Genomic DNA, 16,759 nt, shown 5'->3' on the forward strand with positions numbered 1-16,759 from the left:
GATCTGCGGATTATGGATTTGGATAACACCGTGCCGCGAGACGCGTGACGGAAGGCTCGAGCATATTGTGTTATGGGGTTTCTTCTAACTGGTTATCCTGAATTAGCTCAGTTCAGATGGATCGGTTATCCCGTATGCAACTTAGATCTCTTTCTTTTCCAATGAGCCCTGCAGATCACTCAGGATTATGTTGGGTACTATGCTTAACTCAATCTACTTGCACGTATCTTGACGCAGGTCTCAACCCATCACACTTCGCTATGCGTGGAAGCATACTATGGATTGCATGGGCGTGGCCTCGGCTCGGTCTGTGCGAAATGATCTGGAGGAAAAAGGAATATAGAGCTACATATTGCGGAAGCATAAGAAACTAACTTACTAATCGGTGTCCAAGGCTTGATGCGGCATGAATAGGATAGTTGGCAATACTTTCCTAACCAAGGATTTAAAACTGTAGTGCCTGCGTCCCTCGGTGATGATAGACAGCCTCTGAATCCCGGGTAACTTCGGCCGTTCAACGGAAACGGAAATATGAGACTCCGAGTATGCATCACATGATCTATAAACATCAAGGAGTCCCTCACTCTCTTATATTTTTACAGCTTACACACACTCAAATTACAACCTCAGCGGAAAACAATAACAAAAATAGGTCCACATACTCGTCCTTTTGTTCTTCTTCTTGTGGAGTCAGACGATGGGCGATGCCGCGCGCCCAAGTGATGATGTATATCAACGCGTCCTCCAAGAGAGCCTCGATACCTGGTCTTCTTATACGGCTGCTGTGAGCGATGACGCACCATTTTCTCGCGAGGCTCTAGACCTACAGAATCTTGCTTCCCAGGTTCCATCGTTTCTAGGCGATGGTCTTATCTCCCCAACCGAGACAATTCCGTTCAGCTGCGAAGAAAAGCCAGCAGCGCAAGGGAAAGGTAGTCTGCTTGTGAATGGCCGCTCAAAGTGGAGTACCTCAAGAGGAACCTGTGACCTACCACCAATAGTCTTGCCTAAGCAACTTCTCTTAGCTGTCCAAAGCCGATTAAGCGTCAGATTGTCAGAAGATGCACCGCTTGAGAAGTGGCCTTGTGTTAAGGGGTTGGAGGGTTACGACAATGGAAATTATCTGGCAGTTCTCTACTTGGCTTGGGCTTATATCCTGTCCGTTCGATGGGTTGAGATGCTGAGTCGCTCAGCAGACCATGAAAGTCGGATGTATTACGATGTGGAGATATCGGGCGCAGCACCACATCCGGACGAGCGGCCTGCCATTCAGATTGATCTTGGGGAGAAGGTCTCTGGTGAAGAAGCTCTCTGGTGGCGCAACATACTCTCTTCCGACACCTGCTGGGATGCGACCACCAAATATAATGGTCAAGTGTATTTGTCGCCGTGGTCAGTGTCGGTAAAAGACGTTAGAATAATCTCGTCAGCCATACTATCCGTCGTCAACGTGTCATCGCCGCCATCATCAGCTGTCGCCTTGGGATACCTCACGCGTTTTTGCGAGCGCTATGGGCTATACGCCCAATGTTCTACTGCGCTCACAGGAGTACTCTACATTCCTTTCCTAAAGGGCAAAACGATTTCCCTTCCCTTTCCAAGACAACTTTCCCGGGAACAGCTGAAGGCGCATTTCAGCCACCGGGTGTCTCTCCCTACCATTATTAATCTTCTTGAGACCCACAAAGAACTGCTCCCCAAGTACATGACCTTGAGTTCCAATCCTTGGGGACTCCGCTCTCTTCTGTGCAGTACCTTCTTCAATCCTGATATTGAGTGTAATCTCGCCAGCGCTTGGTTAAACCCGGCGTTTGCGGTGCTTGACTCAATCTCTTCAGCAAACCCGGCCTTGATAGCCGCTGTACTTTCCAAGCGACAGCCTCCACTTGGAGTACTTTGGCTCGGAGCAGTGTGCTCGGATGTGGCAAAACCTGTCCTGCGTGATATACGTGCGGGAATGGTCGCGCTAGATCTTCCATCTTCTGCATGGACTGGGATACCGCAGACGTTTCTAACTTCTCGAACACAACGGGTCAATGATGAATCCATACGTCGCGATGACGAATGCCGTCTGTTATTCATCACAGCCACCGAAGGCCACGACCGACCTCCGATATGGCCCTGGAAGCCCTTCGGCGTGACGCAACTATCAGACACGGATCTAACGGTTCAAGAGCATGCTCAATGTCCTTCTACACATTGCTTAGAATACCAATCTTGGGAATGGCTTTTGTCAGAAGACGGTGCAATTCAAGACTTTAGTAAAGGAAATGAAAGGCGAACATATGACATAACACCATTCTCTACCACCCAAAGGAACCCCAGCCCGCCCAGAGATATTAGTGACAATCTCCTCTCGCAATCTCTTTCTGAAATAGCCACGCGTGGCATTTTCCAATGGTTAAGGTCAACGGGATATCCTCGCAACGAAAAAGGGATATATCAACATTCTTGGGTTGATATGGAAGGCACTGATGACGAAGAGCCTGACGATGCGGAATCAGACGTTGGAAATGAGGTGGGCTTCAAGATCCAGAGAGTCGAAAATTGGTTGGATGGTATTGAGGGATGTTCTTGACTTCGGTTAGTTCGTGAGATCAATGTACTCAGTAAACCCATCTGGGCCACCGCCTGGGTGGTCAGGACATTTGGCGCAGATGGCATGTCCCCGAGTCGCCATGATCGCCGGTCTGACAGATTTTCCACCTCTTGCGGCATCCTCTTTCCTTGCATGTCCAACTATTGTGCTCGTTGTTCCAATGTCCGCACCTTCGATTCGCGCAAACACCGACTTGGCCGGAACTCGCTGTCATCCTGTTGAAATGAAGATATGGTATATAAGATAGTAGTGAGGCTCTGGTCCAGGTTTCATGTTAGTATCCTCAACCAGGCTTTGCTTTAATGCATTTGCACGTACCTTCTAGGGAGAAGCTATGTTACTACTCTCAACAAAGGTTTCTCCCGATCATAGAAAGAGGAAACCCTTTATGCCAGCAGTGTTTCGTAGTTTTCCTTCTCGTGGGAACGGCAGGGAAACGTGCCTAGCCGCCCGAAGTCCATTTGCCCTCGTGACACGGTGAGAGCGAAGTGAATTGGTGAATCCATTGGATGATATTCTTGGTGAGTGGCCTGTGCCATTGCTAGCGCTGACGTTGATCCGTTTGCGACTTTTTGGGGGCGGCGCTTCGACATTCTATTGGACCGTAGAGTTCTATAATAATATGCTTCTGTGGATGGCTGAGAGGGCGCCTGCAAATGGTCACAAAGGGCCACTAGGAATAGAGGTTTCCACTCACTCCTGTCCTGCTGAGGATTGACGTAGCAGAGGTGCCTCAGTTGCCTTGGCGTGCTGCACAAGACATGCTAGTTAGTTCCACACACATGGCTCCCGACCATTCTACCACCTGCTGGCGGTTGCAAAGCACGGTGGGACGTTCACATTGTGGAGTCAACTTGCAATGTTGCTTGGGGAGTAAAAGCCGAAGAGATTCGATCCTCGAACTGCAAGTGGGCATCATCCGTTCTCCGAAAGGAAAAATAACGGCCCGATGCCCTTATGTTTTTGACTGGTTCGCCCCTTCCCTTTTCTCGAAATTCGATGCAAACACACCAAACACTACTCTTTGCTTCTGAACTGGAGAACTGTCAACATCTCGACTTCTCCTGCATCCCACAAGCCGCTGCTGCGTACTTGTACCTGAGGCTTTTCCAATCCGACAGATTCAGTGGCAATCCGCGGTATCCTTTTCTGCTGTATAATCTCCTTCCTGCTTCTGATAATGCTTAGCTTCGTGTTGCTAGCCGCCTTGTCAGGCGTCAATAGGTTCAATGCTGACGTCTCCATCCAAAGGATTTTAGGTTGTAGTGCCTGCGTCTCTCGGCGATGACGGATAGCGTCTTTATCTATGATGCCTCACAGCCTGCAGAATCATGGGACGATGATTCTCGGTACGCCCCTTAACTTCGGCCGTTCCACCAAATACTCTCCTAGCCCATCCCCGCATCATGCCTTGCCACAACCGCCGCAGGATCGACTCGGATTCCTCCATTGGCTGAATGGGTGAGAGGAGGCGAATATGGTCAGTAGCCACCGCGATATGTTTGCTACACAGTCAAATGGAAACTGCTGCTTAATAATAAACCGGTGGGCAATGTGACTGAGAAAGACCTGGTCGTAGCTCTTAGCGGTTATTGGGACAAGTATCTGAAAGCGGAGCTTGACAATATGGTGCAAACGAAAAGGAAGGCCAACCAAAGGGTGCGATCTGAACAACAATCAGGTTACGTGGATGATCGAAAGCAGTGTGCGCTAGAACGGTTCCACAACGCCACCACCATTGATTGGATGGCCGTGGAAAGACAACTATGTAAATGGGGCAACCTGCTTCGCATTGCGAAAAAAAACACTGTTAGTATTGCCTTTAGCTATAGGCAGGATGATAACGGGTCTGGCCCGACCAAGAAAGGCGACAAAAGGGGCTGTGTATCGGCTACAAATATAATGCTTGCCGAGCGTGATGCATATATTGCTGAAGAGGAAGAGAGAACTAGGCGACCCTCTGCGTGGAACTCTGTGTATGAGCTTATGCAATGCAATGTCCGGCCATGCCAGCTGAACTCTGACTGGTGCTGGGAAGACCCAAAATCTCCGTTCACGCTTCCCAGATTTAATCCTTTCCAATCTAGAAGCAGGCTCCGACCCCTGTCGTTTTTGACCTCGAGCGCTCTACACCTGCGAGTGGCCGACAACCCTATTCCCAAGATCATACTCTTGCCTCGGGTATGATTTGTCCACAGGGTCTGCTACTGGGGCGACAGCCTCGCCGCGGCTGACGGACTTAAGAAGGATCCGAACAATCGGTATTCGACATCACCCAGCTGCCACTAACGCTGGTCGAACAGTCGTCACACCTTTATCAGAGCAAAGCTTATGCACTCATTGTGGTCCGTTCACGCGGGCAAATAAATAATATCTCTTTATCACAGTGCTCTTCTTATTCAACGGCCTGCTCCATCCTCTTCTTGGAATACAATGCCGGAGCAGCGCGCTGACTATCCTTCTTTCTCTAACAACGCCCAAGACGCTTCTCCTCCTCGTTTGATGGACCGATCCAGCAATGCCCTCCTGGCCCTCCTGGCTCGCCTGTTATCAACTGGTGGTCCCTTGGTATTCCCCTTCCTTGAGGTGCCCCTCGAATAATTGATTTTCGACGACCTTTGAGGTGAGGATCACATTAGGACTACCTTTTTGGGTCGAGTACTTGCCTTGCGGCGTAGTTTGGTTGAATAGTGAACTTGGAGCGATGACATATTTCGCTCAGGAAATTGTTTAGCAATCTCTGACCAACTCAGTCCCTCCCTTTCCTTCAGCCGCACCAACAGCGCATTTTCGTCCGATGAGTACGGTTTTTGTTTCCCTGGAGTATCCGCCATATTCGGTCGAGACAGTATCGGGCTTGTGTCAGGCACGAAGGTAAAGTAGTATGCTGGTTTCAGGCCAGAACTAGACTCAACGGTGAGGAAGGCACTCCCGCGGAGCCCGCGGATATCACCAGAACAATGACACGAAGCAGGAATTGAAGGGCCTTGGGGGCTATGATGAAGCTTATTTGCAGGCCTTCGTTTCTGCCTCTTCTGACTCGGCCGCTCTGTGTTGGGGAAAGGCACATCCCGATCTTGTTGGTTGCCGACGTCTCGGCCTGAGCGAAGTCGCTTGTTGCAGGCTGCCGCAGCGACCCTTGTGCTTGTCCTGATGGCTCCTTGCTTCCACGACGGTGGCGGTACAACCACAGCTATTGATGGGTAGCGCACCAGGCTATCGGAAGTTGGCGCCGTTGGAGCCCCAGAAGATTTTGGACTAGAATACTCGTTCGACTGAGCGGACGGGCCAGATGCGGGTGACGTGGCTTCGGCAGTGCCGGCAACGTCCTTAGCCCGCTCTGGAGCATGAGCGCATGGATTTCCACCGAGATCAGATGCCCAGCGTGACTCTGTATCCTTTCCGCAGTACCCAGCGTCGACACAGTCTGAGCCGCAGGTGCCAGTGGCAGACACCTCCGGCTTGGCTGATTCTTGCTGGGAGATGCCATAGGCGAATAGATTGCCAGGGGCATTGCTTGCTTGTTCGGGTGCAGGTGTGGTCACACAGGGTACACACGAGAGTCGAGAAGTCTCCGCTTCCTTCGTATCAGATACAGCCTCTGAAAAAAATGTTTGACGAAAAGAGCTTGATGCCAGAGTATTATCGAGTGTTGCACAAACTTACCCGGGAGGTCGTTTTGCCGTGTCTCGGGAGTGGAGGCTTTAATTGGTGCTGACTCTGACAAAGCCAAGGAGTAACTCCCCAGATCTAACGGAATATCAAGAGTAACCGGCGCGGCTGTTGTCGCCGTGGGCTCAGAATCTTCTGCCGTTTGGTGCCCGACGTCGCCGTAGGTTTTGTTGATCTCGATATCAAATGCGTTCCATACTTGGGAAGTAACGGCCGATGGCCGTCCCCGTTCTAGGGGGGCTTCAAACAGCCCTGGCCGGAAGGCGAACCCAGTGGCAAAAGAAGGCTGGGAGGACCGTGCAAATTGAGGAGGAGGTAGCTGTTTGCCACCAGGAGAAGGCAGCTGGCCGCTTGGGCCATGGTAGAACTCGATTTGATCAAGATTCACCTTCATTTTCCAGAAGAGCGGTAAGTCACGGCAGAGGTATTTTCAAACAAATAATATAGCCTTGGATGAGAGGTCTGTTTCTGTCCGTTCTAGGCCATACTCAAAGCAAAGAATGAAAGGAAAGGAGGACAACCAGACTTTATAATACCAAGGCTCCACCACGCCAGAGGTATTACTGGGTGAAGATAAATCATCATAGCGGCTTTCAGACTGCCCAAGATCGTAGGCTATGATATCCCTGCCATTGCCTTTGTTGATTCTGACTTTCGCTTGCGTCGGGTGGGGAGGTCGAAGTCCGTTGAGCAAGGAGCCAGACCCGTCTCGGTGAGAGAGGGGTATGAATTCCGGAGTGCCCACTATAGGAGGGTCCTCCTTGCCTGCCTATGAAACGTCACAGCCTTCAGAAAAGCTCAGCTGATGATATAGAATTGGACAGAGATTGAAGTTGGAAAAGAAGCCCCCAGTGCCAGCGGCGGCCTACTATTCGCGGATTAGGCAAGCCATCCATTTTCACAGCTGATTCGGAAGACTTTAGGCCAGTCCAAGAGCTCCTTGAGGCATTTTTGCGGTTGGCTGGTAGATTGGAGCGGATCTAGTGCGAGCGCAGCTTGTGTATGTTCAGTCGACGGTTGGCTGCGTTGGGAAAATGACCGTCCTGGGGCGCAGCAAGGCATCGGCGAACCGCGGGCAGGGGCAAAGGCGACGGTCCCACATTGGCATCCGCAAGCCATCTCGTGTGATGAAGGTGGTGAAGGATACCGGCTCGAGCGCAGCGGGAACGTTTCACACCGTATGTAGTCTAGGCCGCTGGCATCCCCTCTAACAATCTCGCAACAAGCAAAGTCGGAAAATAGGTCTGCTTGAATGAGAGTCACTCGATAGCGTATCGTGAGCAACTACGAGTGCGTCGACTCACATAAGGCAGAGAATAATGGGCAGTCCGTGTTGAGGTGCAACGACGCTGTGCAACGCTAGACTGTTCCTACCCAATTTCGCGGGTGGAGAAGCAGGCTGTGCCCGGGACGTAGAGTTTTCAGCCTGCAGGGGGCCACATCAGCTGACCAGGGGGCGGCACCGGAGGAAATGGAAAAGGAGAGGGGAAGAGTATTGAAAACAAGAGAGTCATCGTGGAGCGACGCACGACGGCTTTATATAGATCGCGGACGTCGCTGGACGGGCGGTGGAAGACGGCAGAGCCCGATCAGGCTAGTGGGTGACGCCAAACCAGATACGGACAGGCTAAACCAGAGGTGGCCCGCTCGCTTGTGGATTACGTTAACTAGTTAGTTAGGTTAACTAGGATGAATCGCATGCTGACTCAGCTCAACTCCGCCAATCTTCCGCTCTCGCATCACAGCTTCATCAGCACCACATCATCCACTGTATCGACGTGAAAATGGCCCCTCGCCTCGTGGCTTCCTGCTACATGGTGTTCTTCATCCCTCAGTGATCCACTTCTTCAGGGTCATCCCCGAATGGGTGCCCCAACGATGGACCCCAACGCCTTCACCCGCCCCTTTGACGAGTCGTTGATTCGCGAACTCCCTCAGCTTCAATCTCTCCGCATTGCTCCCCTCCGCCAGCCTGTGGCCCGTCTCCGGAGCATCCCTTCCCCCCTCGAGCCCAATGCCAGCCGCGTCCGGAAGTCCCCCAGTACCACCAACAACGCCATCCTGTCCGCCCGCAATGACTCGGTTCCCGGAGCCCCCGAGGTGACCTCCCGGCCCAAGAAGACGGACCCCTCGGTGGACTCGCTCCTGAGCGTCGAGCCGCCGCCGCCCCGGCCCATCTTGCCCGCCTTTGTCAATCTTCGTGCGCTGGAGCGATTCTCCTACCCGTTCGACGACGACAGTGTCCACTTCCGCAAACGCCGGCGGTTGGACGTCCAGTCGGAGAACTTCGGTGACCACCTGCAGTTGCCCATTCCGCAGGCGCAGAAGGAGCAGCGGCCGCCGCCCTTTGGGCCGTTTGCGATTCTGAATGGTCTCAATGAGCCGCCCCCGAATGCGGCCCTGCTCCCCCCGATCGAACCCGGGTCGATCACACAGCTCCTGACCAAGCCGTCCCGGGCCAGTGCGGTCGTGGAGCCAGCCTTACTCACTGCTAATGCGGTTGCAGGTAGCCAGGTCGCGGAACGACGAGAGGGCCGGATTGAGGAGATCCTGGACTCCCCGGTCGATCGCGCGGCGGACGAGGAGATCTCCAGCGGGCTACTGGAGGAGGTCACCCCCGAAGAACCGACGAGATCCGACAAGACCGATACGGAGACGGATCCCCGAGATCCATCTACCGAGGACAATACCGAGCCGCTGTCGCCCAAGACGCGTGGCCGGTCTCGCAAGAACCTCCGCAAGTGGACCGAGGACGAGACGACGGCCCTGCTGCGCGGGGTGGTCAAGTGCGGGATTGGCAACTGGACGGCGATTCTGGCCCAGCCGGAATTGAAGTTTAACAAGCGCAGCGCATCCAACTTGAAAGATAGGTATGGTCGAGCCGGGTGGACGTGGCGGACAGACTGGATACCAACTAAGTCTATCTAGGTTCCGCGTCTGTTGCCCGTGGGCGTACCGGTGAGTTCGACGGGTTCTCGTAGGCTGTGCGCATCTAATCTGCTCAGGGCGGCGGATCCCAATGAAGCCACCAAGCAACTGCATGACACGCTCGCCAACGCCCTCTCGCGCGCGGAAACCGAAGGGTCCGACGGACAAGCGGGGAAAATCCACCTGCCACACCCGCGTCCCGCGGAGCATGCCAGCGCCGTGCCTCTCGAGGCCAGCTCGAAGGAAGCAGACCCGAAAGGCAAGGCCAAGAGCAGCTCCACCACGCCGACTCTGTCTAGTAGATCCAAATCGACCCTGGCGTCGCTAGGCATCCCCGAGCCACACTTTACCATGAAATCACGGCGACGCTCCCGACGGCCGTTCACCGTGGTGGAAGACGAAGCCTTGCTCAAAGGATACGCCGTGCACGGCTTCCAATGGACCCTGATCCAGCAAGACAAACGCTTGAACCTGAGCCACCGGCGGGCGACGGACCTGCGCGACCGATTCCGGACGAAATTCCCGCACGCCTATCGGGATGGAGGGTCCGTGAGTGGACGGACCCTGCACGGGAAAGACAAGATTCCTGAGCAGCGGATTCCGGGCAATGGACCGAACCCGCCTGTCCGGGCCAAACCCGAGGTCAGCGCACATGGACCCATTGATCCAGCGCTGGCACCTCCGGCACCGCCGCAGGGGTTTCACGAGAGCTCGAGCAGTGCCGGGCCGGGGGTGTTTCCGTTTCCGCTGGACGAGAATTCGGGAGAAGCGTCGTGGGCGGATAATACGTTGGCGCCGATGATGTGGGATGAGCTTGCGTGAGCTTAACCTAGTAGACTGCTGTGCATTTAGCAATGCATTACGGCATATTTGCTTGGCGTGCTACATTGTTGGACTGACATGATTGCTAGCGAGCATGTTGAGATATCACTACTGGTTAGATGATATGAGAATGAGCAAACAATAAACAATCTCGGTAATCCACTGGCTTAGATGCTGCTAGTAGACAGACCTGATAATGCCCATATCATATGATAGACAGTATTGCACTTTCACTTTCACACAACATCATAGAATAGAACAATAAAATAAGACATATTGCAGACCAAATGATATAACGCTAGATACAACAAGAAATCCGCCCGAACCGACAGAACTGGAATGAGCCGATGGAAGAATTGAATAGAAGAAAAAGTCGGAAAGAATAGACTCCTTACCTATGCGGACTGACCATCGTCGATCTCCCTCGGATGTTCAATATCGTATCCATCTGTCTGAAGCAAGGACGCACTGATCGATGGACACTACAATACCATCCCCTCTCTCACACATCACACTGATTCCCCCCTCAGCCACCTAAGCTACCTCATACAACCTTCCTTCTACCACGCATTCCGATCCCAATTCGGATCTATAACCCATTAGCACGAGTTCCCCCAGCCCCATTTTCCCCAAACCAAAATCCGAATAAAGTAGGAAAAAACATACCCTGTATAAAACTCGCCAAAACCTTACTCCCCGTCTGCAACAACGGATGTCCCGCCACAATCTGCAAAAACCGCTGCAACCCCTCCCTGCGATGCTCAATCACATCATCACTGAACCGATTCGTAAAGACTTTCCCGGGCAAGGGGGGAATCGTGACGCGCGTGGACTCCCGCTCCAGGATGTCCCGGAAGTATTCGAAGTCGGAGTAACGGCGCCGCACGACGCTGTGTTTGAGTTTGAAGGCGGGGATGTTCGTTCGGCAGACGATTTCGTAGGATGTGTACATGTTTCGGGATGTGCCGTGGGTTTGGGGGTTGCGGACCTGTTGTAGTTAGTTGTTTGGTTGGGGGGGAGATTGGGGGAGATTGGGGAGGGGATTGGGGGGAGGTACTTCTATTTCGAGAAAGTTCTCGGGTGGGCCGTAGATCTCCTCGAAGGTTTGTTGGCGGGATTCAGGAACGGCTTGCATTTTGGGCTTATGGCGGGCGCGTGTGCTTCTGTGTTGGTGTTGGTGTTGGTGTTGGTGCTGGTTTTGGTGGTGGTGGTGGTGGTGTATGTCTCGTGTCTGGCAGCGGTGGTGGGGACGCGGGGAAGCTGCGCGCGGGTATAATCCGGAAATCAGCCGAGTCGCGGACTGAAAGTAAGCAAATCACACGAAGCAGTCTCACGATTGAGCTGACACGAGGTGCAGTGGTGTTGCGGAGGACAAGACGAGGCAGATGACGACGGCGAGATAAGATGACTCGGCCAGTGGGCATTCCGCCGATCGGAGTCGGCGCATTGTTGCTCCATTCCGTATATCTTTGTTATATCTACTCCGTACTCGATGCTACTCCACTATATATATAGTACAGTCGAATATCATAGCAACAATCTATATTTCACAGATCACTAACTCCTCAACTCCACAGTACCAAACAACAGCTACAGGGTATAAGTGAACATAACCTTGGATTGGTCTAATACACCCGAGCTTCAAACTGCAATAATGCCAATTTCCCCGATCCGAACTCAGCAAGCAATAATTTAATCAGGTGTACAGACCGAAGACAGCTGGAGATGAGAAACTATTCTTGACGACTGCGCTTCGCCCCGTGAGGGTTCCACGACCCATCGCCGCCCACCTGGTTGGGAGGGAAGAAGCCCTGATTGAAGCTGGGGTTAGGCCCCTGGAAGCCGCCTTGTCCTGATCGCATCAGCATGATTCAACTTATACACATCGGACGGCACTTACCTTGCATCCCCATGTTTCCGCCCATCCCGCCCATCATCGGGTTCATCCCTCCTGGCATCGCATTCATTCCCATCCCTCCCATCGGGTTCATCCCCGGCATGCCCATCATGTTGGGGCCCGTCATGCCACCGCCACGACCGCGCATGCCACCGGGTCCGCCGCGCATCCCGCCCATCATGCCGCCGCGGTTGTTGAAGCCATAGTTCTGCATGCCCATCGGATTGCCCTGGAACCCTCCGCCAACCATCGGCCCTTGGAAACCACCCATCGGGCTCTGGAAGTTGCGGTTGCCGCCAAAGTTACCCATGCCACCGGACATGCCGCCCCGGTTGTTGAACCCGCCGCGACCACCCCGGAAGCCTCCTCCCATGTTATTCATGCCAAAGTTCATATTCTGGTTAGGCGAATTGAAGCCGCCACCACCCATGGTCCGCGCCTGGTTATCCTTGCGCATGGGGGCATCTTTGGGCAGTGTGCGGAAAGGGTTCGGTTGGGGGCTGGTGTACGTAACCATGTGCTTGCGCGTCTGTCCTCCCGCGCTGAACGAGTCGATCTTGTGCTTGGTCGCAGTAGCAGCCTGCAGAGTAGTGAATTCAAGGAATGCTTGTCTGCACAGAGTCAGTCCCGTATCGGACAGGAAGCCTGTCGGAACTTACCCTTTACTTTTACCGTTCACCTTGTGCTCGCTGAACGTTACGTCCTTCAGCTCCGACTCGCAATCAGCCTGGCTGACCCAGCCGCGGATATCATCGTCCGTGGTCCACCAATACAGGTCCGATATGAGAAGGGCGGGAGTTGCATCCGGATCCGTCGGGCGATCATCATGCTCCTTGCGCTTCACACCTTGAGGAGCAGGCGTCTCCTTGAGCGTCGACTGGGTGGCGGCGGCCCCCCCTTGGGTTACAGGTTCACTATGCGAAGCGGTCTCGCTGTCCGGCTTCATCGTCCCATCAGAGGAGCCATCGGTACCTTGGCTGGGGTTGCCATTCGACTGCTCCGGCGCATCTAGGATCAGCTCTGTGTCATCATGCTTCATCTCGTCCTCGGGCTTGTAGTCTTGTTCATTGGCGTTGTAGCCACCCCCATCGCCATAGATGTCAATATCGAAGTTATCATCTTCAGTGGCCATCGTGCTTAGATATGAATCGGTCAAGGCAACTTGATTGCTTGCTTGTGATATACAGTCCTCCTTGGGTCCTCTTTAGTTTCAGGATCGATGAGATCAAGAGAAGTACATGTCTGTAGACACCGGCCGTCAATTAGCAAGGAGGGAATCATTCATCATGCCTTCACGGCGGTTTCCAACGGCCGGAACATCCCCCGGGTATTTTCGACTTAAAGCACAGGGGCAGATCGCAGTGCGACGACAGAATAAAAGGCTTGATGATACGTACAATCCGAAGCGAACACAGCCTCAAAAAGAACAAACACTTGACCAGTTCGTCAATCTGATAGCTCTGAAACGGAGATGCAGGCGCAGGGTGAGGGTCCTTGTTTCAGGATTTGCAAGTACAGGGAGTGTCAAACGAAAAGAAGGGGATGAAAAGTAATTCCACACAAGATGCGGCGCCGCGGGTTCTGCTGCTGCCGGGCAGGCAGAGCGTGGCTAGACACAGGTCCGAGAAACCCTCCAGGTGAGAGTACAGGAAAGGGAGAAAAAAATCCAGCAAACAGAGTCGGGAGCGCAGTTAGTCCAAAGTCTCCTGAAGACAGAAGTAATCCAGGTCCTGTGTACACGGCTCTCTCCGCCTACTTGTCTCCTGAGTTCGGTGGCAGCGCTGGAGTGGCGAGAAGGGAAGTGAAAGGGAGGATTGAGGTGAGGGGACTGGAAAAGGGAGATGGCGGGATGGATGGATGGATGGAAAGTGGTGAGATGATCGCTGAAAGACGTGTCCGACGAGGAAGAAGCTGAGCCGGTGGAGCGCGATAGAAGAGAAGGAAGGCCAGCTGCTGCCACGGCCATCTCGAAGGCGCGGGTGGAGCCTGGCTCGGACCGGCGCAACTTCTGCTCCGGACCCCAGAATCGACTGGACGCGTCAATCCCCAGTCCAGCTGGCTACGATGCCATTGAAACTTCTATTATCATAGTTCCTGATGGTCTGAGAGATTTATCTTGAAATACTGTCTACGAGGGATGGAGTGTTCCAACCCAGGGCTACGGCGAGGCGTGCTATTCATAGGACGATAGGCAGGCCTAGATGCCTATATGTGGTCGTGTTATCGATAAACATCTTGAGCTAGCGCATTACATTCTAATGGAGTACTGCCATTGCCAATATGCCATTCAAAATGCCGTCAAATGCTTTCCCTATGCTTGCCAACAATCAGGGTTTAACCCTCGTGTTCGTTCAGCCAGCCCGACCGGAAAAAGAAACCTGATCCATACTTCCAACGATCACCATATCTCAGAGTACAGCTCATCATCCAGTGGAGACCGTTGGACAGGTCGACTTCGCCTCTGCATCGACTCCTTGAACCGGTTGAATTCACCCACCGACTTCAATCGGCTGTCATAGTTGCCCGCCACCGGCGGATCGCCTTCATCGCTATCCACTCCGTCGTTCCAAGTATGCAAGGTGCATGTCCCAGTGGACAATCCCCAGCCATTCCAAGACGTCGCTGAAAAGTCAGTCAGGTCACCAAATCACCCGGGGTACTTACCGGCTAGGACAGGACTGTTCGGATGCCAACTGGCATCCCGAACACACGTTTTCCACATCACATCGTTCCGGCTGCTACGGATCTCATACGCAGCGGTGAAGATGTCGGGATCGCGCGGGCGCGTGTTGGTCGTCGCGGCCCCGACATCGATCGTTCCGGCGAGAGTGGCATCCAGATTATAGACGTATACCTTGCCATCTTCACTGCCCGAATACACATATCTCGAGTTTGTGCTTCCCGGTGGCGAGAAGTGGCACCGGATCAGAGTCTTGAGGACGCGGTGGCCCCGGAATGTCACCACAGAACAGTCGTGGGGATGCGCTTCGTAGTAATCATCGGGGTACGGTTCGAATCGATAGTCAAAGCCGGTCGTGTACCGGTTAACGTCGACGGTGTCGAACTTCGCCGTCGTCATCATCTTCCTCAGATCCCACAGCTTCATCGATTGATCTTTGCCATTGGACAGTACATATCGCCCGTCACCTTTGCTGTCCACATACGTTAACCCTTCTGTATGCCCAATGAATACTCCGGCCTCGCGCCCGTCACCCATCGAGCGCCTATCCCACACTCGCAGCGTGGTATCATCAGAGCCCGAATAGAGGATATGGGGCGACGACTTGTCCCCAAAGCAGACCGCATTCACATCGTCCTCGTGATTCGGAAGCCGCAGGACGGACTGGCGCGTTTCTAGATCATAGACGATGACCGATTGATCGGAGGTGCCAGCCACAATCTCCCGGCCGTCGCCCGAGAATCGAATAGACCAGATCTGTGATCAGTTAGCAGGCAAGACAGACGATATTGGCCTGTCATCATACCCCGAAATGCGAATTGCCATAAAGTCCGCGCCCGCCTCTTCTACCTGGAACCGACGACAGGTCTAGAATAGCCGGGTCTGAGGTATCTGCCGGGTCCGTGGGGGCAAGGCAAACTAGGTTTCGGATCGAACTGTACGCCAGGAACTTGTTGTCCGGGCTCAGGGTGGCATCGGTGATGGTCCATTGCCCAAACGGGTACTCCACGGTCTTGTAGTATTTCCACTCGAACGGATTGGATGTGTCGTACATCCGAACCTTGAAGTCCTGAGCGCAGCAGAAGAAGAAATTCCCGTCGTCCGAAAACTGTCCCGAGTAGCACCGCGAGTCGAAATGAATGATCTTATCCGCAGCGGAACCAGGAATGAGCCCCTACTCTCCAGTGTCAGCATACATCCTGTCATATCATCATCTAAAATCCCACCTGAGTTATAGACTGTACGTCCCTTTGCCTCACCGACGCATCCACCCCCAGTTCTCGCCACATCATCTTCGTTGCAAGGGACCGTTTGCGCTTCTTCAATCTGTCCACGTAGTGAGGGCTCGATCCAAAATCGCCAGAATCCATCAACATCGCTCCCTCATCACTCGGAACCTTGGGAAACTGATGACCTCCCGATCGTCGTGCTCGTCGCCGGTATCCGAAGAAACCAAAGTCGTAATCTTCCTCATCCTCCTCATCGGGGATGGAAGCGTCGTGGAGCCCATTATAATTAAGAATATGGCGTAGCCCATTCGAGGCCAACAAATTAAGCAACCGCGCTGCAGAAACTGACCACCATAAGTATTCAAGCCCCCAAAACATGCATCTAAGGAAATGTCGGTGCGGGGAAGCTACCTCTATTATGTCTTCCCTCCTGGGGCTCTGCATTCGGGTCCTGATCCGACTCGTCCATGGCAAATTCGATATGTATATTACCTAGATGCAATTCGGGGTCTTCGAAGAGCAGAAGTGGCGGGGAAAAGTATCAGCCATATGCATGAGTGATAGGGAAGGGTGACAGGGATGTACCGAAGCGATGATCGTCAGCATCAGCATCCTCGTCTTCGTACAGCTCAGCATCCAAATCTTCCTCGTCGTCTGAGACTATCGATTCCGGATCGTAGTCCATATCATCCTCCTCCTCATCCTGCTCGAGCCACTCCCTCGCGGGATGCCATACAGTCCCAGAATCTCGGGACGGAGACCCCGGTTGGTCGCCGCCGGCGGGGGGCGAGCCAGACGTACTCATGATCGGCCGAAACGTGAGGGGTACGAGCAGTCGGTGAATCCGCTACGGGGTTCATATCAGACAGCCCCCGACTTCCAATAGTAACGGAAAGATAAAAGGTAGGCGAGGTGCCGGGCTGCGTCTCAAT

General features: G+C 53.4%; 7 protein-coding genes across 7 annotated transcripts; 3 read left to right on the forward strand and 4 right to left on the reverse strand.

Moving 5' to 3' along the window:
* Nucleotides 1–612: 612 nt before the first annotated feature.
* BO80DRAFT_428968 (uncharacterized protein) lies at nucleotides 613–2,858 on the forward strand. Its single transcript, XM_025720364.1, has one exon. It carries the CDS (start codon nucleotides 698–700, stop codon nucleotides 2,576–2,578), a length of 1,881 nt encoding a protein of 626 aa, XP_025570874.1. The 5' UTR covers nucleotides 613–697; the 3' UTR covers nucleotides 2,579–2,858.
* Nucleotides 2,859–4,087: 1,229 nt separating this feature from the next.
* BO80DRAFT_366113 (uncharacterized protein) lies at nucleotides 4,088–4,786 on the forward strand (the record flags this gene model as incomplete). Its single annotated transcript, XM_025716229.1, has 1 exon — nucleotides 4,088–4,786. A coding segment is annotated over one exon (699 nt), but the record flags the coding sequence as incomplete, so codon positions are not given.
* Nucleotides 4,787–4,953: 167 nt separating this feature from the next.
* On the reverse strand, nucleotides 4,954–6,665 carry BO80DRAFT_505337 (SANT/Myb-like DNA-binding domain-containing protein; the record flags this gene model as incomplete). Its single annotated transcript, XM_025724480.1, has 2 exons — nucleotides 4,954–6,119; nucleotides 6,266–6,665. The coding sequence occupies 2 exons, from the start codon at nucleotides 6,663–6,665 to the stop codon at nucleotides 5,230–5,232; spliced, it is 1,290 nt and encodes a 429-aa protein (XP_025570876.1). The 3' UTR covers nucleotides 4,954–5,229.
* A 1,484-nt stretch (nucleotides 6,666–8,149) lies between these two features.
* BO80DRAFT_468476 (telomere repeat binding factor family protein) lies at nucleotides 8,150–10,176 on the forward strand (the record flags this gene model as incomplete). The annotated part of the gene is made up of 3 exons (XM_025722937.1): nucleotides 8,150–9,141; nucleotides 9,200–9,229; nucleotides 9,277–10,176. The coding sequence occupies 3 exons, from the start codon at nucleotides 8,150–8,152 to the stop codon at nucleotides 10,019–10,021; spliced, it is 1,767 nt and encodes a 588-aa protein (XP_025570877.1). The 3' UTR covers nucleotides 10,022–10,176.
* On the reverse strand, nucleotides 10,157–11,179 carry BO80DRAFT_428973 (sorting nexin-3). Its single transcript, XM_025720365.1, has 3 exons — nucleotides 11,079–11,179; nucleotides 10,688–11,009; nucleotides 10,157–10,610 (listed from the first exon to the last, which is right to left on the reverse strand). The coding sequence occupies exons 1-3, from the start codon at nucleotides 11,154–11,156 to the stop codon at nucleotides 10,582–10,584; spliced, it is 429 nt and encodes a 142-aa protein (XP_025570878.1). The 5' UTR covers nucleotides 11,157–11,179; the 3' UTR covers nucleotides 10,157–10,581.
* Nucleotides 11,180–11,538: 359 nt separating this feature from the next.
* Nucleotides 11,539–13,447, reverse strand: BO80DRAFT_416510 (uncharacterized protein). The gene is made up of 3 exons (XM_025718188.1): nucleotides 12,578–13,447; nucleotides 11,922–12,529; nucleotides 11,539–11,873 (listed from the first exon to the last, which is right to left on the reverse strand). Exons 1-3 carry the CDS (start codon nucleotides 13,048–13,050, stop codon nucleotides 11,755–11,757), a joined length of 1,200 nt encoding a protein of 399 aa, XP_025570879.1. The 5' UTR covers nucleotides 13,051–13,447; the 3' UTR covers nucleotides 11,539–11,754.
* An 869-nt stretch (nucleotides 13,448–14,316) lies between these two features.
* BO80DRAFT_365970 (WD40 repeat domain-containing protein) lies at nucleotides 14,317–16,632 on the reverse strand (the record flags this gene model as incomplete). Its single annotated transcript, XM_025716222.1, has 6 exons — nucleotides 14,317–14,540; nucleotides 14,583–15,354; nucleotides 15,404–15,772; nucleotides 15,825–16,171; nucleotides 16,239–16,337; nucleotides 16,413–16,632. The coding sequence occupies 6 exons, from the start codon at nucleotides 16,630–16,632 to the stop codon at nucleotides 14,317–14,319; spliced, it is 2,031 nt and encodes a 676-aa protein (XP_025570880.1).
* Between the last annotated feature and the right edge of the window lie 127 nt (nucleotides 16,633–16,759).

Source organism: Aspergillus ibericus (genome assembly GCF_003184845.1).
Source record: "Aspergillus ibericus CBS 121593 unplaced genomic scaffold BO80scaffold_55, whole genome shotgun sequence".
NCBI lineage: Eukaryota > Fungi > Ascomycota > Eurotiomycetes > Eurotiales > Aspergillaceae > Aspergillus > Aspergillus ibericus.

Excerpts from the sequence above, each read along its gene's own strand:
- BO80DRAFT_428968 (XM_025720364.1), top strand. The coding sequence starts at position 698 with ATGGGCGATGCCGCGCGCCCAAGTGATGATGTATATCAACGCGTCCTC.
- BO80DRAFT_428973 (XM_025720365.1), bottom strand. The coding sequence starts at position 11,156 with ATGCAAGCCGTTCCTGAATCCCGCCAACAAACCTTCGAGGAGATCTAC. Across the intron at positions 11,010-11,078 it reads AGAACTTTCTCGAAATAGAA|GTCCGCAACCCCCAAACCCA; the intron begins GTACCTCCCCCC and ends TAACTACAACAG. Across the intron at positions 10,611-10,687 it reads TTTGGCGAGTTTTATACAGG|ATCCGAATTGGGATCGGAAT; the intron begins GTATGTTTTTTC and ends AATGGGTTATAG.
- BO80DRAFT_416510 (XM_025718188.1), bottom strand. The coding sequence starts at position 13,050 with ATGGCCACTGAAGATGATAACTTCGATATTGACATCTATGGCGATGGG. Across the intron at positions 12,530-12,577 it reads GTGAACGGTAAAAGTAAAGG|ACAAGCATTCCTTGAATTCA; the intron begins GTAAGTTCCGAC and ends GACTCTGTGCAG. Across the intron at positions 11,874-11,921 it reads CGGAAACATGGGGATGCAAG|GACAAGGCGGCTTCCAGGGG; the intron begins GTAAGTGCCGTC and ends TGATGCGATCAG.